At 40.0% G+C, this 25,129-nt stretch overlaps 2 protein-coding genes across 4 annotated transcripts in view; one reads left to right on the top strand and one right to left on the bottom strand.

Moving 5' to 3' along the window:
- Positions 1 to 1,125: 1,125 nt before the first annotated feature.
- LOC134489921 (cytochrome b-245 chaperone 1) lies at positions 1,126 to 16,612 on the bottom strand. 3 transcript variants are annotated; one of them, XM_063292795.1, is made up of 7 exons: positions 16,322 to 16,612; positions 8,441 to 8,573; positions 7,508 to 7,549; positions 6,666 to 6,739; positions 5,312 to 5,408; positions 3,763 to 3,910; positions 1,126 to 2,481 (listed from the first exon to the last, which is right to left on the bottom strand). In XM_063292795.1, the coding sequence occupies exons 2-7, from the start codon at positions 8,523 to 8,525 to the stop codon at positions 2,376 to 2,378; spliced, it is 552 nt and encodes a 183-aa protein (XP_063148865.1). In that variant the 5' UTR covers positions 8,526 to 8,573; positions 16,322 to 16,612; the 3' UTR covers positions 1,126 to 2,375. The 3 variants fall into 3 exon arrangements, with proteins under 3 accessions (XP_063148865.1, XP_063148864.1, XP_063148866.1); XM_063292794.1 differs by lacking the exon at positions 16,322 to 16,612 and adding an exon at positions 9,123 to 9,385; XM_063292796.1 differs by lacking the exon at positions 16,322 to 16,612 and adding an exon at positions 9,123 to 9,372 and having other exon boundaries at positions 3,763 to 3,907.
- The window catches only part of NARF (nuclear prelamin A recognition factor), a 24,767-nt gene continuing 15,696 nt past the window's right edge, over positions 16,059 to 25,129 (top strand). Inside the window, exons 1-4 of the mRNA XM_063292791.1 lie at positions 16,059 to 16,327; positions 18,043 to 18,175; positions 20,825 to 20,905; positions 22,367 to 22,510. Coding sequence (XP_063148861.1) covers positions 18,149 to 18,175; positions 20,825 to 20,905; positions 22,367 to 22,510 — 252 coding nt within the window. The 5' untranslated portion in view covers positions 16,059 to 16,327; positions 18,043 to 18,148. The remainder of the gene's footprint in view (positions 16,328 to 18,042; positions 18,176 to 20,824; positions 20,906 to 22,366; positions 22,511 to 25,129) is intronic.

Raw genomic sequence — 25,129 nt, 5'->3', positions numbered from 1 at the left:
CCCTTATGCCTCAGTTTCCAGATGCAGCTCAGCTTCTCTGACCATCTCAAAGTCACAAGCCTGTGTTGGATGCTATTTGACAAGGAATCATTTGCTATTTTAATTTTCTAACTATAATCTAGTTTAGATAGATATTTCTTCTACTGTATCAATCTCAGTGAATTGTGAATGATTGTTCAGTTTTTAAAAAACACACACATTATCTGAAATTATAAGTTCTATTTACTTAATTTTGCAGGGGAAAAAAAAATCATTTCTAATGCCCTATCTCCAATAAGGGACGCGGTGGCGCTGCGGGTTAAACCGCTGAGCTGCCGATCGGAAGGTCGGCGGTTCAAAACCGCGCGGCGGGGTGAGCTCCCGTTGCTCATCCCAGCTCCTGCTCACCTAGCAGTTCGAAAACATGCAAATGTGAGTAGATCAATAGGTACCGCTTCGGCGGGAAGGTAACGGCGTTCCGTGAGTCATGCTGGCCACATGACCCGGAAGTGTCCTATGGACAACGCCGGCTCTAAGGCTTAGAAACGGAGATGAGCACCGCCCCCTAGAGTCGGACACGACTGGACTTTACGTCAAGGGAAATCTTTACCTTTACCTATCTCCAATAAACAAGTACTTATAGAATGGTGTTTACAACTTCTCCTAAACAATTGTTTTTTTTAAGAAGCCAGAGGTTATTTTAAAAAGAAAACATTAAAAATGCTTTACTATAGTATTTTAATATCTAACAAGAAATATTAATACTGAATATGAAACAGTGCAGTAATTTTTAAATTATACAACAACTGAAAAACCATTTTATAAAACACAACCACTTTTCAACTGACATCTTAATACCTCTTAAATTATAGGACTTATCTGAAAAAAATGTCTTTTTGACAAGTATTTACAGTATTCTAGTCCAAGACACTTAGAAGATGAAAATAAGAATTGTTCAAGACAATATATTTTAAGAAATTCTAGAATATGAGGTATCTACTTTTTAAATCTGGAAACCAGCGACAGACCCTAACACCTTTTTTAATTTAATAAAATGTACTGGATAAGCCATTTTGATATTTATTATTTTTCTTTTTAAAAAATTCTAAACAGGCTGATCTCCCTGACATACACAATTTTTCCCTGACATACACAATTTTTCCCAATTTTTAAAATCTATCATTTAAATATCTATTTAGACTGGATGTTTTCTTTGAACTCCGGCAAAATAAAAAATTAATACAGACATTATTGGCACTTGGCCACAATAGAAAATTAAATATAATCACCATGAAACTAATGTTAGAAAAATGTACATAACAACATAAATCAAGAGCTGAAAACAACGCACAGGCACACACACAAACTTTCCTTGTGCTTATCAATTTTAAGGATACAATATCAAATGGTCCTGTGGGCAGGCTAAAAATAATGTACCACAATCAATCAAGCCAAAGATGTGTTTTTGAAGAGCTGGATTCAAAACATTTGATTTCGGCTCTTGTCCTTTTGGAATTTACCACAGTCATTGACTAACATTAAAAAGTCACATCACCTCCGTGGGCAGTGATTGGAGAACTAGCTTTGGGTGGAATCCCAGCTAATGCCCTTTTCTAGCCTGTTGATCACACACTGGTAACCACAATTTTACAGACTGCCAATTAACTACAAGCAGGAGTCAAGTTTTGTTTTAAACAACTTGGGACCAGGACAAATTTCATTTGCAATTACAGACCTTGTCAATCACTAAGATAATTAGAAGAGGTCCTGCCTTACGTAACATGCCTATAGCTTGTCAAGTGGTAATCACTTGCAGGTGGGTCTTCTCTGGAGTTGCTTCTGCTCTCTGAATGTTCTCCCCCTTTTGTTTAGGAAAAAAACAGCTCTAGATCTGGGTGTAATGCAAACTGGTTTGCTCGGAAGTATAAGCAGCAGCTTTTATGCTGCTCCTTCTGCAGAAGTACAGTTGTTGAGAAAGGGCATGCTCCACATCTAGAGTCTATGAACCAATACTCTCTCTGGAAAATTTACTGAATTTTAAAAACAATCAAAATGAACGCTGAAGGGGAAAGAAATAGTCGGCCTCAAGACTCATCAGGAGTTAGATAATCATTTAAATTATGTCCAAACTGTATTCCCTTTGGTTATTCTGAAATCATATTTGAGAATATTTCAGTTAAAAAATCCATTGTCCTAGAAAATAGGGAAGACTTTTAAACTCTTTGCTAATTGTTGCAAGTATTTCTCTGCATAACATTATATACAGGAAGTTAACAATTAAAAAGTAAGTTCTAGAACCTAAGAAGGTAAGAGGTTCAAAGTTTTCCACCATTCAGAGAATTTTTGGTTTCCACGTATCAGAGTTCATGCAACTATTTGTCCTTGGCTTGATCTTCTTAATCACTAACATCTGTTTCACTACTGTTCTCAAGGCCTTCATCGGTTGGCAACTCGTTCAGTTCAAGGAAGCCAATAATGAGGCTGGCCACAGCCTCAACATCACTGGAGAAGAAGAAAACAGGCAAGATTTAATAAATCCAACACTTGCTTGAGCTGATCATGAAAGTATGCAATTCTCAGCATCCATCTAGTAAAGGCAAAATGTTTGGAAGTATAGCAAAATCTCTCTCACTGGGTTTTATTGTCCCTATTTGTTTGAAAGGATATCACGGGGTTTTGTTGTTGACTTTTGCTTTCAAACTAGATTTAAGTTTCAGTCAGATATCACAAAATTATTTTAAGCAATAATGAGTTAATTGTACAGGTTTAAGATACCAGTGGGACGCGGTGGCGCTGCGGGTTAAACCGCTGAGCTGTCGATCGGAAGGTCGGCGGTTCGAAACCGCGTGGCGGGGTGAGCTCCCGTTGCTCGTCCCAGCTCCTGCACACCAAGCAGTTCGAAAACATGCAAATGTGAGTAGATTAATTGGTACCGCTTCGGCGGGAAGGTAACGGCGTTCCGTGAGTCATGCTGGCCACATGACCCGGAAGTGTCCTATGGACAACGCCGGCTCCAAGGCTTAGAAACGGAGATGAGCACCGCCCCCTAGAGTCGGACTCGACTGGACTTTACGTCAAGGGAAACCTTTACCTTTACCTTAAGATACCAGTTGGCTTCCTGATATAGTTAAGAAGTATTACACTGGTTTACCTGAAGCACTATGCCTCTCCTGCTAACCTACTAATCTAATGGCTAATAAAACAGCTGGATGGGAAATACAGGACCTCTAAGATGTGTGAAAAGGTGGTAGAACAATTTCAGAAATGTGTGCCTTTATTTTCTCTGCAGATGCATACTGTATAGGGTTTTAAAAAGTGCCTGCAAAATAAGCTACATGTTCCATAGGAGACATAATAAAACTTAAATTCATTTTAATTGAAAAATTGAAAATGTTAACTACACATTTCTGACATTTACACTTAAAACTTCCAAAGTAAAATACACTTAACAAGTTTGTTCTGGAATATATTACAGTCATGAATAGGGCCGCAACTGCCGGGGGCAAATGGGGCATGTGCCCCATGCGCCGTGCTGGGGGGGGGGGTGCCAAAACGGGCACGGAATCCATGTTTGCCCCGGGTGACACAGACCCTAGTTGCGGGCCTGGTCATGAAAATGCCTTCCATATTTTGCTAAATAATTTTTAGTTAGTACACAACTGAAGAAACTGAAATGAACAATAAGAACAGCTAGGTTTTTGAGAATGTGATTTCCCATCTTAAGTTAAATGATGCCTCCTGACATATTCCAATTAATCACGAAGGGGAAAGTTCATACTATACCTTCTGCAGCCCATCACTGCACTCTCTGTCAGAGGGTGTGAAAATCCAGTGCCAAATCGCAATACAATTCGGTATCCCTTCCCAAAGTAACGAACCTTCTCTTCTTCCACATTCACAGCCTGTATTTCATCCAATGGAACAACCACTACTTGCAAGGACCAAACACTGAACTGTTAGTAAAATAATGCCAAGCAATACTACATACAACTCCACACCAAAACTTAGTAAAAACCATCTGGATCTCCTCTCATGCCATCAACTGCCTCCTATTAATTTTAGAGTCAACAGAGCTAACAAGGATGGACCCTGGGTAGGAGAGTTTCCAAATCCTTCATCAGAAACTAGTGGCATAAACTCTCTTTCCCCTCCTGCAACTCAGGTTTCTCTCCCAGCACATTTGTATGATGGTTTGTAGATTTCATGGTAAGAATGGAATTTATTATTCATGTTGTGAGAATCTTCTGTAAAACAACAGACTCCAAGATCCCTCAAAGGATATATCCTATTACCATGCATTTACTGTCTGTAGTTGCCCTTTCATACCAAAATGATTACTAGTTTAGAAACATGCCATTTTGATGTTAATATTTGTTCTTTGGGAATCAAACATGAATGCTTTCTTTTGTTTTTAGAGATTTAGGAGTTTTTGAGGTTTTGTTAACACAACATTCAAAGAGAACAGAAGAGTGGTCCAGTTCTACCCCAATAATTATACAGGGAATTCTGTATTTTAAAGATTTAAATATACGCGTGTCATCAAAAACCTGTGATAAATCAATCTATGCTATTGTATAGTAAAATTCCACTGCTTTCTTGTGCGCTGCTTGACAGCAATATAAAGCAAATATGGTCTTAGTAGCTATAAGCAATCTGTGGGCTTAAAACAGGACTCTACATGTGCAACCATTCTGGTATTCTTGCAATCACAGCATAAAGTAAAGACTGTTTCAAGTTGAGTTCAACTTCTGATGCCTACAAAGGCTTATTGGTGGAGTTTTCTTGGCAACAGTACAAAAGTGGCTTAACAGTACCTTCTTCTAGGATGTTTCTTCAACATTCTTATCTAGCTGATAACTGTAGAGTTTCCTGGGGGTCCCCTTCCAAGTACTAACTAGGTCTAAATTCCACTTAGTTTTTCTCAAAGTCAACCAAGGTGATTCAGGTGCTGCCATACCATACAAGGACAAAATGAGTAGTGATGGCAGAACTCTGTAACTCCAGAGTTTCAGCAACCATTAGAAACAAACAAAGTACAAGTCTCTATGATAACAAGAATATTTAATCTCAAAACCAAACAACACTGAACAAAGATTTCTAGCAACATGGATTTGGCTTCTGCAGGATTCTGAAGAAGTCATCATTTTCTTCAGGTTTAGCAGCAGCAAAATTTTAACCTGCCTAAGCAAATAGGTTAGAGAATCACAGTTATGGGCACAGCTAAATATTCTTTACTACAATATGCATACATGCTCAGGAGTCAAGAAAATACCTTACCTACTATCTTTCTATAAAACATGCATGATACTAACAAAAACACTTGTTGCTTTACCTTGTTCATGACCAGCTCTTGAAAGGGTCAGCAGCTTTTTGTAAAGGCTGAATGACTTTAAGTAAACTTTTCCTGCATCTTTCTCAAATATAGCTTCCTGTTTAAAATAAATAAATAAATCAATTTATGAAGCCATTTATCGGTTGAGAGGAAATTAATTGCTGTTTTCAGACAAGTGTAAACACAACATTGTTTTTCTGTAACAGTTAATAATTTAAATAGTCAAGTAAATCTAAAACAGTAACTCCAAACCTCTGGATTATGTAAATAAATTTACTCTCAGATTCTCCTCAAAAAGTGAAATCTACTGAATCTCACACTTTCCACCAAACTCTTTTTTATCTCCCAGTTTCAAAAACAAATGAAAAATAACCTCAGATTGTTAGTTGCTCATTCTGCTTACTTTCTGAAGGATGAAGTTTGTGTTCTTCAGTTACTGGATCAAAAAATTGTGTTTCCAGTGGGTTGATTTTTAGAAGGTGGATCCTCATGGCCAGTCCTGCCTGTTCTATTTTATGAGAAGGTGTTACAGATTCAAAATTTGTTTCATGTACTGCTTTGTAGAAATCCCTCCATCCCTCCAAAAAATTGTGGTTTCCCAGTCCCCATCTTTTTACCTTCCACTATAGGCTGCCAGCTGCTGTGCTTTTGCAAAAATGTGGTTGGACTCACTGAACTAAAGGCTTTAGGTCACAAAGCCAAATTCTGGTTTCTTTATCTTTGAAAGCATATGTTTTGAGCTTCTGCACTCAGATACCACGGTTTCTTTTAATTCAGGCATATACTATTTTAATTAGCTGTAGTCAGTTCTATCCATGAGGATCCTAATTACACTGGATATCATACACCACTGATCTGAACCATGAAAAAGTTACACAAGTTTCTTGAACATCTATATTGCCTCACTCAAACCTCCAAATATTTCAGAAGACACCAGAGATGAGTCCCAAAGAGAAATTCATTCATCCAAATATACAATCCTGCATGCATGCAAAAATTACTGTGGAAAGCAGCATTAACCAGAAACTCTGGGATGAACAGTATTCCCATCAAGTTGTCTAAAACACTTTATTATGGAATGTCTGAACCTGAAACTGGGTTGTTCCAGTCTTGGAATGGGCTATTTCCTACTTGTTTTGACTCTGAAACAAACCTTTCTAACCATAATCTGTTGAATGATTTCCAGAGCAACTGGAATAGCTTTTTCCAAAACCAGAAGTGTTTTTTGGTCTGACAAGTCTGAGAACAATCTGTTCTGGATTCAACACATGCCATTACTGAACATTTTGTCCTTCCCCAGTTTACCATCTGGCCAACAAAACCAACTTTCTTTGTAACACATTACAATACTTACCTCCCACTCCTCCAGATTTTGCACAGCTACAAAGAGACAGCCAGCAAGATAAAAAAGTTTCCATCCCAAGCTATCTGGATAACATAAAATAATATTTCAAAATAGGAATACATTTCTAAATTACACTTCGTTTAAATTATTTATAGGCTTTAAAGTGTGGCTGAAGATAAAAAATAATTAACAGTAACATAAAACCAAAAGCAGAATGAATAAGGGTAAATTTAAAGCCAGCAAGTGTGAAGATCAGTAACAAACTGCTTTCAGCAGCTCACTAAAAATTCCTTAATGCAAAGCTGATGAGAATAAATGTATCTTTCTAAAGGGCAGTAATGATAGGAGCTGATGCATTCCAACTGGTAATAATGTTTGAAATCGGCAATACACAGAACAAGAAGAAAACAATGGATAAACTGTTGTGAAAGGCCTACTGGAGCAAATACCATGAGCTGCCATTGAGAGATAATCAGAAGAGGATGTCAAAGACACCATCAAGACTTGCTCTTACATTAACAAGGAACTGGTCATTTTGTTTCTAACATTTTTAGAAGAAAATGAGTCATTCTACATAATAAGGGGAACTGTTCATTGAAATCAACGTTTTAACATTTTCCCATTTCCTCTCTTCCTATAGGTCCAGGAATGTGTTTTATGACAAGGTGTCTAGGAAAAAAATGGGAATATATACAGTATAGAGTTTAGAACTGCAGCTAATTCCTCTTGAGCCCTCTGGATAGGGCACAACACAAATCAGAACACAATAAAAATTTAAAGAATGGTAGAGAAAAATGTGTGTGGTTTTTTAAAAATATCAACAAGCAACTACATTCTCCTAGTGAATCTACCTTCACTATAATAAGCAGCAGCCAAGCCAACAGAAGAGATCCCTATAGAGAAAAAGGAGAGAAATTAATTTCCAATTTAATTCTACTACTTAAATATCCACAGTGTTAAACTATATAAAAGTACAAGATTATGTTTGCACTGAGAGGTATTTTAATTACATTTACTTCAAAAGAATCATCAAAGAAAATAATTGATTCTAGCTATTCTCTTGAACTCAATATAATGACTGCTATTTAGGCAGTAAGATAAAAAGCACGCTGGAAATCTAAATGACTATGACATATCTGGTGCTTTAGTGCTAGCTAAGATAAAACGTACACACCACCTTCAGAGTTTGCCCAGTTCTGTGTATCCATTTGATTATGCATCTGACCCATTCTAATATTTTAGAGACAAGTGCATTTTTCAATGGTTTAAATATTTCATTACACCTGTTCTAGAATAAGAAGACACTGAAATTCTCTCTCTGACCTGATTCTCCCACTACTTTTCCCTGCTGAGCTAAAATGATTTTGTGAAGGATTAAAATATAACAATGGAAGGACAGTTAGAAATAGCACAGTGCCAACCATTGCATTATCTTGCTGGATTATACTGTAAAGCCTTCCTGAATCAACTCGAGTAACTGTTTACAATAACAGAATGCTTCTGTGGAAGTCATTAGAATACTGAGGGATGCTCAATACATACATCCCAGGTTAATGACTTGCAGTCAAAGTTTGGATTAACATTACAATCAATATACAAAATCTAATTCCACCTATTCAAATGTTGCCCAGGATGTGGGAACAAGCAGTCCTTGCTATACTTGCTGCCGTCTCTCCAGCCCTGAATAAGGGAGCAATAAATGGCCAAAGATGACTCTTTTCTTTTATGGACATGTCATCTGAGCTTTGTTTTAGAAATTTGGAAGAAACAGGCTGAGGTCTTACCTACAAGGATAGACCAAGATCTGATGCCAGGGGATCTCTTCAAGTGAAGGAATGAGTTTGAATGACTTTCAACCTGCATATACATCTTTGGCAGTGGGTAGGAATCTATAGTTCCACAGAGCACTCACAAAACCTAAAGAATAACAAGGCAGGAAACCAACTAAGTCATTGTTTGGTGGAAACTGTTCACCCACAACTGCCCTTGCTTCCAGCATTTTCTGCTGTACGAGCCAAATGCATGATTTTTTTTCAATATGAAGAGCACCAAAGCCCTCGTTCCCACCCTCCAAGCCAACAGCAAATTGAAAAACTTCGTTATATTTCTGTTCTGCTTAGCGCAGAACTTGTCCCTCCAGCACCGACATTTCCTTTTAGAAGGCACGTGCGTTTTAGAAGTGCAGTTAGCAAACGGGAAGTAAGGACGGTGGGTTTTCTTCCTCCCTTCACCGTTTGTGCTGCACCGCCAGCAGCCCATTCTAGGAAGTACAGTACAATCCTGAAGCTCCGAAATGGTCCAGCGCCCTTCTCTCGCTCCCTGTGCAGCCCTCCAGACGTTACTCTCCCGTGCACGCACTAGCCTCAGTCCCGCGAGCTTCCCTCTCTTGGCCCTCCCGTCTCTTCCGCCGCTGTTCAGAGGACTGCGCTGCACCGAGTGTCTCCACCGCATCTTGACCAAGCTCACCTAAGTCACCGCCGGGCGCTTTCTCAAAGTCTTCCGGGCGACAAACGCGATGTTGGAGAACCATAGAGCTAAGTCAGCAGATCACTACTGTACAGCCAACTATAGAGCGTGTTTTGAAATGTAGACTGAGCATCAAGTTCTATAGAAGTATGCAGTATAGAGTTGCACACAATACTGACTTCCTTTTCTGATTAGGGTTTTCTAAATGCGAGGCAGGATTGCAGAAGTTGTAAGAAAGCAAGAGAGTCGAGATAATACAGCAAAGGCTTGAAACAAGCGTGAATATTGCTGCCTTGTTTCCTATATACGTAGCTATGAGTCCTCACACGTTAGGCAAACGATTAAAGAGGGAACGGTGGAGCGATTTTATCAAGGGAGACTGATAATTTTAGATTTTGTATTTACATATTGTTTGTTGTAGTTTTCTTTTTTTTTCTTTTTAATTTATTGTGTGTTTATCTTGTACACGGCTCAGAATCACACAGTCTGAGTTGGGCAGCCTTATAAATCTTTAAATAAGTAAGTTAGTTCTTGGTGCATCTGCTGTAAATTAGAAGGCATTCGTAGTGTATTATGCTAAGTTAATGTAGCTTGGTTAATTTTCATTTTAGGCAGTATATTAACTTCCCAATTTTGGTTCATGGAAGAAATAAATCCTCTTGATTGGGCATGGTTGTATAGATGGTAGTCAGAAACCATCCTCAAATGCCTGTGATTTGATGGTGATTTCCATTGAATATAAGGCTGTCATTCCTTTTTTGCCCATCAAAATGTTTTCACCTGCCAGTGAATTTGGGCTAATTATTTCAGCTGTCTTTCAGGCAAAAACTTTTTGGACAAGAGATTTTATCACTAGTAAAAGGGCAAAAAAGAGACAAATTTCATATTTAAAAATGCAAAGTCAAGAATATTCTTTTATTACCTGGAACAGACTTTATTTTTAATCATCTGTTGGCAATAGAAGATGATTTAACTATGCAATAAAATGATCCCATGGTTATTTCTGGGCCTGAGTGAAAATTTTGGAGCAATTGTTATATATGAAGGACATAAATGGAAGCATACAAAACCTTCTATGAAATAACATTAAGCAGAGCGTTTATGGTTACAACGTACCTACCTCTTTAACACAGATTAATATGCATGTTGTCACCAAAGGTATATCATGCATTCCATCTCAGACCTCAACATTCTATACAATTCCAGTCCCTTTGTTCCTTAGAGCTACCTAGGTATGTCACAAACACGAAATTTTCAGTGTGACAGATGTAAGTATTGATACATGTATTTGTTCATGTAGTTTATTTACTGCTTCAATCCAGATGGTTTTAAGACTGTGTACAAGTACTACTAAGAAAACAGTACAATTGTAATAATAATGAATAAGCAATAAAACTATTTGGGGCCAGTGATGCATTGTCAATCCCCAAAGGCCTTCTGGAGGAGGCAGGTGTTTACTACCTTCTACAAGGTGATAAGGGGGGGGGGGGTCACCCTTGACTCATGGAGTAGATGGTTCAAAATGAGGGGAATCCCCAGAGAAAATGCCCACCAACAAGCCCCCTCCTGTCAACTTCTTGGTAGGTGGGAACTCTTACGAGGTACTCTTTAACCATCCAGGTTGGGTAGGCAGACTCTATCTGAAAAAGGCAGTCTCAGATTCCCAGGCCCCAAGCCATATAGGGCTTTATAGGTAGCACTTTATTGCACTTGGAAACACAGTTGCCAGTGCAGCTCCTGAAACAGCTGTGTAAAAGGTCAGTACTGTGACCAACCAGTGAATACACAGGCCACTGCATTCTGGTCCAACTGAAGGTTCTGAGTGGTCTTCAAGGGCTGTCTCACGTATAACAAATTACAGTAATCTAGTCAAGAGATGACAAGGCATGAGTGACTGTCCTTAACATGTCCTGTTCCAGGCAAGACTACAACTGACACACCAGATGGAGCTGAAAAAAGGTCTCCTAGCCAGAGCCCCCAGCTGCTCTTTTAGCAGTAGCCATGAGTCCAGGAGGATCTCCAAATTGCAAGCTTGCTTTCTAAGGGAATATAACCATGAAACCTCCCCTAGAGTCAAGGGAATTCTGCTATTTTGACAGCAAACTTTTTTTTTATATTGTTAACCTTCCTTAAAGCTGTGGTTTCTCTATAGACCCTGCAAACAATCATTAAATAGGGTCTGATTCAGTATCTTGTATACTCCAATCCAACTGAAGTATATTGTAACACATCATAAGGCAAATAGTGAAGAGTTCAAAGTACATCCAGGTACTGATGAACCAAAGGTTACATTTAACAGCTCACATACTCAAACATCTCAAACAAATTAACTTTGAAACACCCTAAAAAAAAAAGGAATGTTCTCCTATCAGTCTAGTTTGAGAAATGTTTCTTTGCAACATTTTTAATGTTGTTGTTTATAGAGCTGCCAAAGCAGTAAGACTGAGGAGGAGTACAGAGTTACAAATATCATAAAAAAATACATGAGCCAATATGGAAATACTAGCATATTGGGGAAATAAACAAAATTCCAATCACCCATTATCAACCTGGCAGGATCCCAAATTGCCCCAGCCTCTAGTCTATTCAAAAGCTAAGTTTTTAAAGCTTTTATAAGGATAGTAGGGTCAGGGGCAAATGATCCTTGGGAGGAATGGAGGGCAGGGACAGCAACAAAAAAGGCACACCTCTGGGGTCCCACAAGATGGCAACAGTTTAGTTGATAGAACAGGTGGAAACAATTGGAGAAAAGGTGTTGTTTATTCGTTTAGTCGCTTCCAACTCTTCGTGACTTCATGGACCAGCCCACGCCAGAGCTTCCTGTCGGTCGTCAACATCCCCAGCTCCCCCAGGGACGGGTCCGTCACCTCTAGAATATCATCCATCCACCTTGCCCTTGGTCGGCCCCTCTTCCTTTTGCCCTCCACTCTCCCTAGCATCAGCATCTTCTCCAGGGTGTCCTGTCTTCTCATTATGTGGCCAAAGTATTTCAGTTTTGCCTTTAATACCATTCCCTCAAGTGAGCAGTCTGGCTTCATTTCCTGGAGGATGGACTGGTTTGATCTTCTTGCAGTCCAAGGCACTCTCAGAATTTTCCTCCAACACCACAGTTCAAAAGCATCGATCTTCCTTCTCTCAGCCTTCCTTATGGTCCAGCTCTCGCAGCCATATGTTACTACGGGGAACACCATTGCTTTAACTATGCGGGCCTTTGTTGTCAGTGTGATGTCTCTGCTCTTAACTATTTTATTGAGATTTGTCACTGCTCTTCTCCCAAGGATTAAGCGTCTTCTGATTTCCTGACTGCAGTCAGCATCTGCAGTAATCTTCGCACCTAGAAATACAAAGTCTTTCACTGCTTCTACATTTTCTCCCTCTATAAGCTGGTTGCCATAATCTTGGTTTTTTTGAAGTTTAGCTGCAAGCCAGCTTTTCCACTTTCTTCTTTCACCTTCATCATAAGGCTCCTCAGTTCCTCTTCACTTTCAACCATCAAAGTGGTATAATCTCCATATCTGAGATTGTTAATGTTTCTTCCAGCGATTTTAACTCCAGCCTTGGATTCCTCAAGCCCAGCATGTCGCATGATGTATTCTGCATACAAGTTGAATAGGTAGGGTGAGAGTATACAGCCCTGCTGTACTCCTTTCCCAATCTTAAACCAGTCCGTTGTTCCGTGGTCTGTTCTGACTGTTGCTACTTGGTCGTTATACAGATTCTTCAGGAGGCATACAAGATGACTTGGTATCCCCATACCACTAAGAACTTGCCACAATTTATTATGGTCCACACAGTCAAAGGCTTTAGAATAGTCAATAAAACAAAAATAGATGTTTTTCTGAAACTCCCTGGCTTTTTCTATTATGCAGCGGATATTGGCAATTTGGTCCCTAGTTCCTCTGCCTTTTCTAAACCCAGCTTGTACATCTGGCAATTCTCGCTCCATGAATTGCTGAAGTCTACCTTGCAGGATCTTGAGCGTTACCTTACTGGCATGTGAAATGAGTGCCACTGTTCGATAGTTTGAACATTCTTTAGTGTTTCCCTTTTTTGGTATGGGGATATAAGTTGATTTTTTCCAATCGGATGGCCATTCTTGTGTTTTCCAAATTTGCTGGCATATAGCATGCATTACCTTGACAGCATCATCTTGGAAGATTTTGAACAGTTCAGCTGGGATGCCGTCGTCTCCTGCTGCCTTGTTATTAGCAATGCTTCTTAAGGCCCATTCAACCTCACTCTTCAGGATGTCTGGCTCTAGCTCACTGACCATACCGTCAAAGCTATCCCCAATATTGTTATCCTTCCTATACAGGTCTTCTGTATATTCTTGCCACCCTTTCTTGATCTCTTCTTCTTCTGTTAGGTCCTTGCCATCTTTGTTTTTGATCATGACCATTTTTGCCTGGAATTTACCTCCAATGTTTCTAATTTTCTGGAAGAGGTCTCTTGTCCTTCCTATTCTATTGTCTTCTTCCACTTCCGCGCATTGCTTGTTTAAAAATAATTCCTTATCTCTTCTGGCTAACCTCTGGAATTTTGCATTTAATTGGGCATATCTCCCCCTATCACTGTTGCCTTTTGCTTTCCTTCTTTCTTGGGCTACTTCTAGTGTCTTAGCAGACAGCCATTTTGCCTTCTTGGTTTTCTCTTTCTTTCGGATGTATTTTGTTGCCGCCTCCTGAACAATGTTGCGAACTTCTGTCCATAGTTCTTCCGGGACCCTATCTACTAAGTCCAGTCTCTTAAATCTATTCTTCACCTCCACTGCATATTCCTTAGGAATATTAGTGAGCTCATATCTAGCTGATCTGTGGGTCTTCTCTAATCTCTTTAGTCTGATCCTAAATTGTGCAATAAGAAGTCCGTGATCTGAACTACAGTCAGCTCCAGGTCTTGTTTTTACTGACTGTATAGATGTCCGCCACCTTTGGCTGCAAAGGATGTAATCAATCTGATTTCGGTGTTGTCCATCTGGTGAAGTCCATGTATAAAGCCGTCTCTTAGGTTGTTGGAAGAGAGTGTTTGTTATGCAGAGTGAGTTGTCTTGGCAAAATTCTATCAGCCTATGTCCTGCTTCATTTTGTTCTCCCAGGCCATGCTTACCTGTAATTCCAGGTGTCATTTGACTGCCCACCTTAGCATTCCAGTCTCCCGTGATGAAAATAACATCTCTTTTAGGCGTGTTGTCCAGTAGGTGCTGCAGATCCTCATAGAACTGCTCTACTTCAGCTTCTTCAGCATCTGTGGTTGGGGCGTATATTTGGATCACTGTGATGTTAGATGGCTTGCCCTGAATTCGAATTGAGATCATTCTATTGTTTTTTGGATTGTATCCAAGCACTGCTTTAGCCACTTTACTATTAATTATGAAGGCTACTCCGTTTCTTCTGTGGTCTTCTTGTCCAGAGTAGTAGATCTGGTGGTCATTTGATGTGAAGTGGCCCATTCCAGTCAATGGAGAAAAGGTGGGCCTGTGAATAACCAGTTCCTGAGCCAAGAAGGGTTTTATAGCTGATACCAGCACCTTGAATTGCATCTAGAAACCAGCTGATAACCAGTGCAGCTCATGAAGTAGATATATCATATTTGCATACTGAGGTATACCCATAACTAGTTGTGCGACTGCATTCTGGACCAGCTGTAGTTTCCAAGAAGTCTTCAAGGGCAGCCCCATGTAGAGCACATTATAGTAGTCCAAATTTCTAAAATTGATTCTTGGTAGTTATCCCAGGACCATGACCTTTTGTTTAGAGAAATCCAAGCTGTTTAAGCTATTTTCTTTTATCAGTTTTTTCCACCTTTCTCAGAAATTAGGAACTCCTCAACCCTAATGTAATATTTTATTGGCTGCTTTATTCAGCGATGAAAGGTAAAAAGCATTCGGTCTCCAGGAGGTGTTTGCAGTGTAATAAAGTGCAGCATGGTCTAAATAAACAAGCTAAAGTAACTGAGGAAACAAAGCCACAAAAATCCAAAGAAAAAGCTAAAACATATCAATGTATGCCTAGCACATCATATGCACATGAATGGATTCATTGTAGAGATTAAAAATATTTCAGATATGGAATCTAAAAGCCTAAATTTGAGTAGCCCTTCAACCCTTGCCTGAAAATGTTTTGATTCAGTATTATGAAAGACAAATTCACTTGCCCAGTGCTTGGTTACAAGCCATCTTTTTATCAAACACCCAAGGAGGAACACGTTTAGCCCTGCTTATGTGTATGATATGAAGTTGTACATTGACCATAACGATGCATTAGCTTTTCTGAAGAGCAAGAAAAACTAAACCAAAAAATAAACCCCATCTTCCCTAATGTATAGTACACATTTTCAGATATTTTGGGACTACAGTGCCCAGTATCTCCAGCAACCAGAAAATACAATAAAATTTACACTGCAAACTGGTTACAACAGCGTACTGCAATTGTACGGCTTCTCGAGCCCCACTAAGCCAAAAGTATGGAACATTCCAATGATTACCATCACTCCAATTTCTTTTTAAGTCCAAACAAGTTTTTACAATGTTTGTTCCAGATAAAGTCAGAAAAGGAAAAGGCAAGAAAACTGTAAGCTTATGATGGTTGGTAAGTCCCTTAGTCCAGTTCCTTGCCCTGGACAAGATCTGGGTGCCCACAACATCCAACAAGGGCAAAAGGCTGTGCAAACTAGATTGGAGGATTGGTTTGGAGATATAGGAGAAAGGCCTCTAAAAGGGAAAACTAGAAATAATAAGTCAGAAGGGAGAAGTCAGCCTCGATCTCTTAGGTGTCTCAGGGGGTGGGGAAAACATAATCGTGGAGAGAACCTGTATTCTCCCAGCACTGCCTCTTATTCTTCAAGTGCACTATTTAAAAAAGCAGCAGCTGCAGCAGCAGCGCGGGGTGTTTTTCACCTTTAAGACGCAAGGGGGCGCTGATTCTCGCTTGCCACGCCAGTGCCCGGGAGTACGTGACAGCTCTCAGGTCTACAATGAACGCCGGCGAGCGGCGGGGGAAGAGGGAGGACCAGCGAGACTACCCCAAAAATAGGAGGAAAAAAGAAGAGCGGTTTGCATCGCATTTACTGTCATTTCAGGACGCCCCCGCCCTCCTCTCGTGCCCCGTTCCACCCGCCTTCTGCTCTGACCATAGCAGTCCGCAGCGGGGGCTCGCGCTAAGTCCTCCTAGGCATGCCCTTCGTGACTTAAGGGAATTAACCACAAGGTACTGTGCCTGCTTTTGTTTCTTTCCCTTCCCTTTCTCTGCATGCGGGGATGTCCTTTTTCTGCCGCGGCGGGCACCGGCGTTGCTTCTCCGCTCTTGCGGGCGAGAAGTACCGAGTGGCGACGGCCGGCCGAAGGAGGTTCCGCACGCAGGGCTTGCGCGGCATTTGCAGCAGCCGAGAGTGCTGAGGACGCCGCTCATCCTGCCGCACGCGTCGTGTATAATCCCCGAGATAAAATGCCCCACTTGGCTTGGCCCTGTTAATTGGAGAGAGACGGCATTAAATGCTTAAGCTGGGAAGACCTCACAGAGCCGAAGACAACCACTATTGCTTTGTTTGGTATTAGGAGGGGGGAGAGAGGCAGGCGAAGGGAACCAGCCCATGCTTTAAGCCGGCGGAGCTAAACCCTTAGGAAGCTCTGCACGTTTTCGCTGAAGGAGCGAGAGACACAACAGTCAGTGTGTCAGCTGTGTAAGCTGAGGAGTCATTCTCATGCATATTGCCGAATCTAGCAGCATTCCCTGCTCTTACACACCCACGGCGCTTGTCACTGTACGGGTGGGTTGACCAAAAGCTACCAGCTCCTTTGGGATCAGGTGTACGCCAGCCAGTCATTGTTGTAAATCAATTCATTCTACTGCTGTGAAAATGCAGTCTGTGACTAAATCCTCAGATGGACGCTGGGCAGTTGCCTGTGTGCATCCTGCTTGGTCAGTTCATAGGAATTATACACAGTGAGGGTTCACAGATGACCCACACTTGCAACTGAGTTGTGCTGTTTGGCCCTCAGAATTTGGATGTTCTGAAATTAAAGAGGCCAGGCATGGTTTGTGGAGCTGTGACCTGATGTAAGGTTGTAGGAACACCTGTGGCCAGATATTGTTGGACTCTGGCTTCTCCCAACACCCCCCAGAAAGCAAGATTGTTGAGGATTGTGGTCCAGCAACATGACTGGTATAGCCACAGGCTCTACACCCTCAGCATAAAAAAAGTTGGGATCTGGAGGGCATCTGGGTGAGAGGATGTCCTGTGGATGGCATTAGGGATATCTTGCAGGCATTTTGGAAGTTCCAGGGATACTTCTGTGTACAGTAGTTTTCATGTCTGACATTCAAAAGGCAGTCATACCTATTCTTGTGAAGAAGGGTTTGCTAAACTCCTTCTGATCTATGAGTGAAGCATCAAAAATGCCTGACATTTAGTTTACACACATGCACACAACTTCATTTGTCACCTCATGGTCATCCATGGCATACTACTAAATAAAAGATGGTCAAAAGTTTTCCCTCTTTGCCTTTTGCCCACTCCTCTCTGGGGTTAAAAAATACACCTGGCTGTAAAACCGACCATTTGCTCTGGTTCCCATAGCAAAGAAGCAAAATGCGATGCTTATGCATATGGAGCAATAAAATAGTGTATCCTGGGGCTAAGCATTGACAGGAAACGAAAGGTATTTTAGTTTGACAGATTTTCCATGTCAGTAGAGTTGAGAAGGCAATTTTTCTTAGTTCTGCAAAGTGAGAAGATTAAAACTTCCACTTTTCAGCGGAGATGGGACTGGCAGCTGAGCAGCCAAGTGGTCCCTCCTTCAAAGTTTCTTATTGGCCCTAGAAAGTCTCATTCAAAAGAAAGCATAGTTAGAATAGGGCTGAAAAACTGGGATAAGAATGAGGGAAATCCACTACAGCTCTTCTGCTGGTTTTTATTGTTCCAGACAGGTGGAAAGCAGGAGCACTGGCTTCTTTTTCTGAACACATTTGGCAGCCTTTCAAGACAGACCCAATTTTGCCATATAAAAAATACCAAAGAAAGACCTACCAATGAAGTGTGAAAATTGCACCAAAAAGGTGAGTCTTTTTTTAATGATTTATGCCATGCCACAGTCCCAATGCACAAATACCAGGGAAGAGACCTTGGGCCAGTCACTATCTCTCAGCCCTCTCAAGGTGGCTGTGATGGGGAAAAATAGGAGAGAGCACTAAGTTTGCTGCCTTGAGCTCCCGAATGAATGGTGGGGTGTAAATCTAATACATTCATACATAAATAAATGTGTGTCCCTTCTGAAAACAAGCCCCATGGACTTACTGAAACAAATTTGCAAATGAACATTTGAAGCTTTCAGCTGTTGTTGTTGCTGTTGTTCCTACATTTCTGCCCAGAAAGCAATGGGCAGTGGTAATTAAAAGTAACCTATCTGGACAGCAAAGGTTTGCTTTTAATTTCTAAAACTTGGTTTATGAATTGGAGAAAAAGTATATAATTGTTGGCTGGGATGAGGAGTGCTGTAAAATAATTTATCTCAGAATTCCAGTAGATTAAGCCAAAGGTATTATGGAACCTTTTACTTACTTACCTATAGTGTACAAAGTAGTACAAAGGTATAAATGTGCATTGATACCATTGAAATCACAAAAATAGATTGCTTTTCAACTCTGTACGACTGTCTTCCCCACACTGTACCTTCCAAGTATCTTGGACTTCAACTTACATAGTTTTTGGCCAGTATGGTCATACTGGCTGGAAATTATAGAAAGATTTGGAGGATACCAGCTTAAGGAAAGTTGCTATATGTCTGTGGTTTCTGCATAAGTAAGAAATAAATTGCAACGATACTTTAGCTGTTCAACTTCAGAATCTCCATGAATTGCTTAAGTTAACTTCTCCATTTCTATAGTGTTCAGAATTTTAACTGACCAGGACAATAGTCTTTTTTTGACATGAGGCCCAATGAATGTAGGAATGGTAATGCTGTAAGAGGTTTGGAACCTTTTTTCCTATTAAGTGGGAACAGGATGGGACAGGCTCAAATTCTACATGCATATTGTATGTTAACCTTGTATTTTGTAGTTCTAGCTACCTTGAAGCTTTTCACAAATGCTATTTCTTCACAGTCTTGCCATTTGAGTAGGTGGGGTCTTATCATCTTGCCCAAGTTGTTAAGAAAGCCCTTCCCCCTGCCTTTTTTTTTTGCCTTATATGATTGGGACATATTATTAGAAATAGTTAATGCAGTGTTCCTCAACCATAGCAACTTTAAAATGGGTGGACTTCAACTCCCAGAATTCCGGGAGTTGAAGTCCACCCATCTTAAAGTTGCCAAAGTTGAGAAACACTGAGTCAGTGTATACTAAGTTATTATTTGTCAGGATGAAGTGGAAAAGGTACATAAACTAACAGATCAAGATTGAAATTTGGTTTCTGCAGTCATTAAAAATAGCTTAGAAAACAACTAGCATGTAGACTCTGTTTTCATTGCTTTCCTTAAAAACAATTTGTGCTGCACCAAATGTAGAAGATCTTTCAGTTCTGGTTTTTTTTTTAATCGTATGGCATAGCAGTTCAGTATTCATGCTGCTTTTTTTCTTGCTGGGAAATCCTCGTGAGGTCCAGCAGCCAGATGACTATTTAGCCGTGACAAGTCACGTTGCCTGGGGTGCACCACAAGGAGGCTAGTCTACGTTGCACCGAGTTGGGCTGAGAGAAAGTGACTGGCCCAAGGTCACCCAGCCGGCTTTCCTGCCTAAGGAGGGACTAGAACTCACAGACTCCTGGTTTCTAGCCCAGCACCTTAACCACTAGACCAAACTGGCTCTCTTTTCAATTCCATTAATATATTAAAAAAAAAAAAAAACCCAGAAAGCTGATACATTCCAGTTACTCTGACATAAGTTTTTTTTTAAAGAACTATATATACAACATCAATTGAACTAGAACTAAGAGCAATAAAAAGACTTTTGGAAGAGTCGGGCCATATCAATAGTTTCATTCCCTTTCTTTTTCAGACTTCTATTGCATTCAGTATTGTTATTTGCTCTGGATATAATTTGGATAGGGAAAGGGATTATTGGGAGAATACTAAACGAACATTCAGGAAAGTATTGGAGGGGATTATTAATTAAAACAATAACAGTTGAGAATCTGACCTGATTCCAGAAGATACATATTTTATTCTGTTTCTTGCAGAAGATGGGGTTCAAACAAACAAATCTTTATTACAGTTAAAAGACAGCATAAGGAGGGAGGGGTACAGTCAGTTAAAAGCATAGAAGATACAGTAAAAGCTAATATACATAAAAAGCTAAAACACAGAAGTAAACAATACGTTAAAATCTAATATAAAAAGCTAAAACACGGAAGTCTAGAGAAAAAGGAAAAGAGGAAAATCTAGAGGGAGGGCTAGGAGCATTAGATGGGTGTAGGGGAGCATAAAGATTAGTATATCTGTAAATATAGTACTGTAGTGTAATAAAATAAATGCTAGTTTATGGCACCGGTCACCATCTGGCGAATTTTAAGTGCTGCTGCGCAGAACCTGGCAACCCTGTATGTTGTAGCAGGGTTGGTATCTGACAGCAGCAGGGAGGTGTAAAATTCGCCAGATGATGACTGGTGATCCCATGCACAAAATTATTCCCTCCTCTTTTATTCTACTTCAGGCAGCTTTGATCAGTTACTGTGTTGCTTCTGAACAACTGATGTTTTATGCTATGTTTCAGGAATGTAGTAAAAAACAGAAGAATGATGATCCACAAAATACACCAGCTGATGTTCTCAATTCAAATGATGAAAATGAAGAGGTAAATTCCTTTTAAGTCAATCTCTAAATCGCATTGCTCCCAAGTCAGTTTAAATTAGTCCAGTTTAAATTAAAGGACTTCTGAAGGTAGCTGAAATGAAGATAACCCCCTTCTTCCATTAATTTCAGCATTCAGTTGCAACTTGCTCTTGTGGTTTGCAGGCTTTTCTTTCTTGTTCAGTTTCATAAATGCTAGTGCAGCAGGTAGATTCCTGAGTGCCAACCTATTGAAAGGATCCTAATTCAGGAGAATTCCCACCCTGCTACAATCCTGATTTTCCTGATCACACTTTCCACTCTGATATCCATCTGAGGATTAATGAACTGATTCTGCACTTAAAGGAAGCTCTTTGAAAGAAAGCATGCCCAGAATCCCATGGCAATATTTAACTCAGTACAAGTAATCATTCTTAATTACTTAACTTAATTCTCAAAGTACATAAGTAGATCTTTAAAGTCATGGGAATTAGTTTCAGCTCACTGTTAAAATCTTTCATATTCTAAATAGCATTTGGAACAGAATATTTCACAGAAATATTTCACTATTAGGGAGAAGTACTGTATGTGACCAGGTGACCTAAGTAAATGCTTTCTTGCTCCCTTTCCCCACTTGCACCTAGCCATGGCCCAAATACATATTTGCCAGCTACATCTTTTGCCTGCCCTGGCTCCAGGATGTTGCCTTGATCTTGCCCCTAGCCCCATTGTGAGATAATGTTAAATCCTCCTTAGCTGTACGAGGGTTAAAGTAGTCTTTTTCAAGGTCATGTGTAACATACAACATGTGTAAACTTGGTGTGGTTTGTCCCCCATTATCTTGGAGGAAAGTCAGGTGATTGGCAGTGACTGGGAACAAAAGCCACAGAGGCAAGGTAAGGATTGGTATCAGAGAAAGCCAATTTTATGCCAGTGGAGATTGGATTGAATTGAATTGAATTGAATTGAATTGAATTGAATTGAATCGAATCGAATCGAATCGAATCGAATCGAATCAGCTTTTCTACCCATTCAAGGATAGGGGGGAAGAATCTTGCAACTTGTCAGCAGGGAAAAGCTGTTAGGATTCTCCTTAAACCAGACTATTCAGCAGGGAAAGGATTCCTTCAAATGAGAAACTGAAGTGGGGTACACCGCTGTCTTTATCTGAATAACAGCATTCAAGTTACAGGGGTGGGAGTAGGGTGAAATCTTGTCCCTTGGCTTTTCTTTTCACCAGCTCCTTTTTTTTCAAAGGCTGGGGGGAACCTCTATTTGATTAAAATGGAGGGAGTAAAATTAGGGGACCTACAGGCTTAATTAAGGGCTGTGCATTTTCCTCCATAATTCAAGTTTATAGAGAGAGCTCTTGCCTGTTGTGTAGTACCTAGTAGTTCATTGCTTATTATTTCAGGAACTGCAGTAGGTTACTTTTTTTGTCATCATATTTTCTTGATGGATTTTTTTTTAATTTACTCTTTTCCAGAAAAGTGAATTCCACAAGTTGGCTGATGCTAAAATATTCCTTAGTGACTGCCTAGCTTGTGACAGTTGCATTACAGCAGAGGAAGCAGTCAGAGTTTTCCAGCAGAATCAGAATGAGCTCTTCCGTGTACTGAACCTTAATAAGGTAAAGGGGATGGTGTTTATATGCCTATACATGTCCAGAAAATTTTCTGCCCTAACATGTCACTCTGAAACAGCCTGGTTCATCCAACTTCTTGTTCCCCTTATTTAGCATTCCCTGTTTCCCTATTTTCAGGCTTTATCCTCTGAGATCTTTCCTTCAAAGCTGTTCTCAATTCTCCAATACTTCTTTCCATACTCATTCTATAGCCAAACATCTGTTACTTGTTCCTTATATCCAAAACTCCTCAGATCCATTGTTTCTCATTAGTGACTCCTCAGTCCTGAGAAATGATGTTGTTGACGACAATATCGTTTTCCCAGGCATACGATTTGGATGGTATTTTTTAAATTCTTCCCTTCTTTTTTAATACCGCAAATCCAGTTTATCGCTAAATCTCTTGGCATCAACATTTGAATAACTCTAATGCCTGCCTTTTATTCCCACTGCCACAATTCTGGTTCTCCGTTTCTTTCTGAGTTATCGGAACAGACTTAGAGTTGATCTCATTTGAAATCTTTCCCTCTCATTCTAATTGTTATTGCACACCATTTTGCTTTCCTTTTTAGCCTTTACCCTGCATCCTTCTCTTCCTGCATGCAATGTGGATGGCCTCACCCATTCAAATCCTTTCATTTGCTTACTCTGCCCTTTCATTCCACACACCCACTTATTTGCTTCTATCATTAATCTTCCTCCTAATCCTCTTTTCTTTTCTAATCAAAAAAATCCCTGCCCACCCCCACATTGGATATAATTTTTCTATGGCCCTACTTTAGTTTTGGAACTTTTCCCCACCTGATATTCAGAAAGTTTCTTTGATTAAACTTGTTAAATAAATGTTTATTTAGGACTGAGAAAAAAAGACAACTATTCTGACTTTACTCCTTGAATTTTTTCCCCTCCCATTTTCTTCTGTTCTCTTTCCTGTTGTTTTCTGTCTTTCAATGTGAAACTCTGAGCAGGCTTTTTGCTTGTGAATGTATGTTCTGGATATTTTACCTTACACCTTCAAGCGCTGGGATTTTATCTTTGTTTTCTATTGTTATTTTTTGTTTTTTTCTATTGTCCTGATTTAGCTATTTATTATTATGGGGGATGTTTTGTTTTTGCCTAATATTATATGCCACCCAGAGTCCTTTAAGATTGGGGCATATTATCAGTATTATGAAATACATAAATACTGTAAAATACATCCATGCAAGCAAAGGATCAGTGCAACAAAATGGTTTTAGACACAAGTCATAGTAGACATATCCATTGAAGAAATAATTCAGTATGGACTTCATGATAAATCTGAGTTTGTTGCTGCAAAATGTGTGAATGATCTTTTATTAGATTTTGTTTCTCCAGAAAAAGAAAAGTCCCAAACTGCTCACATTTGAGAATCGATAGATGTTCCACATGTTTTGACCAAAATGTAACTCTAGAGTTTTTTATTTATTTATTTATTTTATATCCCACCTTTATTATTTTTAAAAATAACTCAGGGTGGCGTACATACCTAATACTCCTCCCTCTTCCTATTTTCCCCACAACAACAACCCTGTGAGGTGAGTTGGGCTGAGAGAGAGGGACTGGCCCAAGGTCACCCAGCCGGCTTTCATGCCTAAGGTGGGACTAGAACTCTCAGTCTCCTGGTTTCTAGCCCTTTGCCTTAACCACTAGACCAAACTGGTTTTTGAGCAGAGTGTAATGTGAGAGAACATAACTCAACTCTAGAATACTTTTTTGAGTTTAGATGTGTCAGAGGTTATTTTGAGATCACATTCCCTGCATTGGCTGCCTTTACAAGCCATAATGAAATCAAAATTCATGTCATGACAACAAGTGCAGATGCATAAGTTGTGTCATTTGTATGTTGATGTGTTCGGGAACACACCCATGGACACCAATGGTTCCCTGATTAAATTTTCTGCTTGACTTCATAGGAGAACAGTTGTTCTGTAAATAACTGAGATAGGATCTGTAGCTTTTGTTTTCCTCTTGCTCTTCCCTGCTGCTACAGGAACTGTCTTTCTAGTTCTTCATGGTTTTTTTCTGTATATTACCTAAGGGGATGTGCTTGGAGAAAATGCAGTTTAGATCTTTGATCACCAGATTCACAACTCCTTATAGCAACTTGCCCCTAATTCTTAAGTATGGGAAAGCAGAGCTGAATTGCAAAAACAGTCATAGCCGAAAAGCCTTTTGGTTGTTTTACATTGTGGGTCTCTGGCTCTGGGTTTCGGTGAAAGGTGGTAGCTGATGGTTGGTTTTGAATTTCCCAAATGGCCCCAGAATAGTGGGAGTACCGTGAAGACTAAGATATCTACAACTGTTTCTGCTATTAGTGGAGCTGAAGCACTAAGATACAGTAGCCATCCAGGCTGGTGTGCCTTCCTGTGGCTCTTGACAGCTGTCCAGAGGAGCTGATGCAGACCCAAAGGAAGAAGACCAGTAGCCGCTAGAAGTTACCATTTTTCTTTCACTGCCTGAAGAGATGAGCTGCGGTATGATAGCCAGTTCAATTTCATCCTTCCTCTCTTTTTCTTTTCTTGCCTTAATAAGGGAGAGGAGATGGCAGAAGCACCAACTCTTTAACACAAGGCTTTGTTTGCCTTACTAGGAATTGGCACCAGG

This window comes from Candoia aspera, chromosome 2 (assembly GCF_035149785.1).
Source record: "Candoia aspera isolate rCanAsp1 chromosome 2, rCanAsp1.hap2, whole genome shotgun sequence".
Classification (NCBI taxonomy): Eukaryota; Metazoa; Chordata; class Lepidosauria; order Squamata; family Boidae; genus Candoia; species Candoia aspera.
The sequence above is the reverse complement of the archived record's forward strand: the minus strand, read 5'-3'. Positions and strand labels throughout refer to the sequence as shown.

Bases quoted from the DNA above. Each gene is read 5' to 3' on its own strand.
- LOC134489921 (XM_063292795.1), bottom strand. From the start codon at position 8,525: ATGTATATGCAGGTTGAAAGTCATTCAAACTCATTCCTTCACTTGAAG. The intron at 7,550-8,440 runs GTAAGACCTCAG...TTTTCTCTATAG, and splicing joins ATCTTGGTCTATCCTTGTAG to GGATCTCTTCTGTTGGCTTG. The intron at 5,409-6,665 runs GTAAGTATTGTA...TATTTTAAACAG, and splicing joins AAAATCTGGAGGAGTGGGAG to GAAGCTATATTTGAGAAAGA.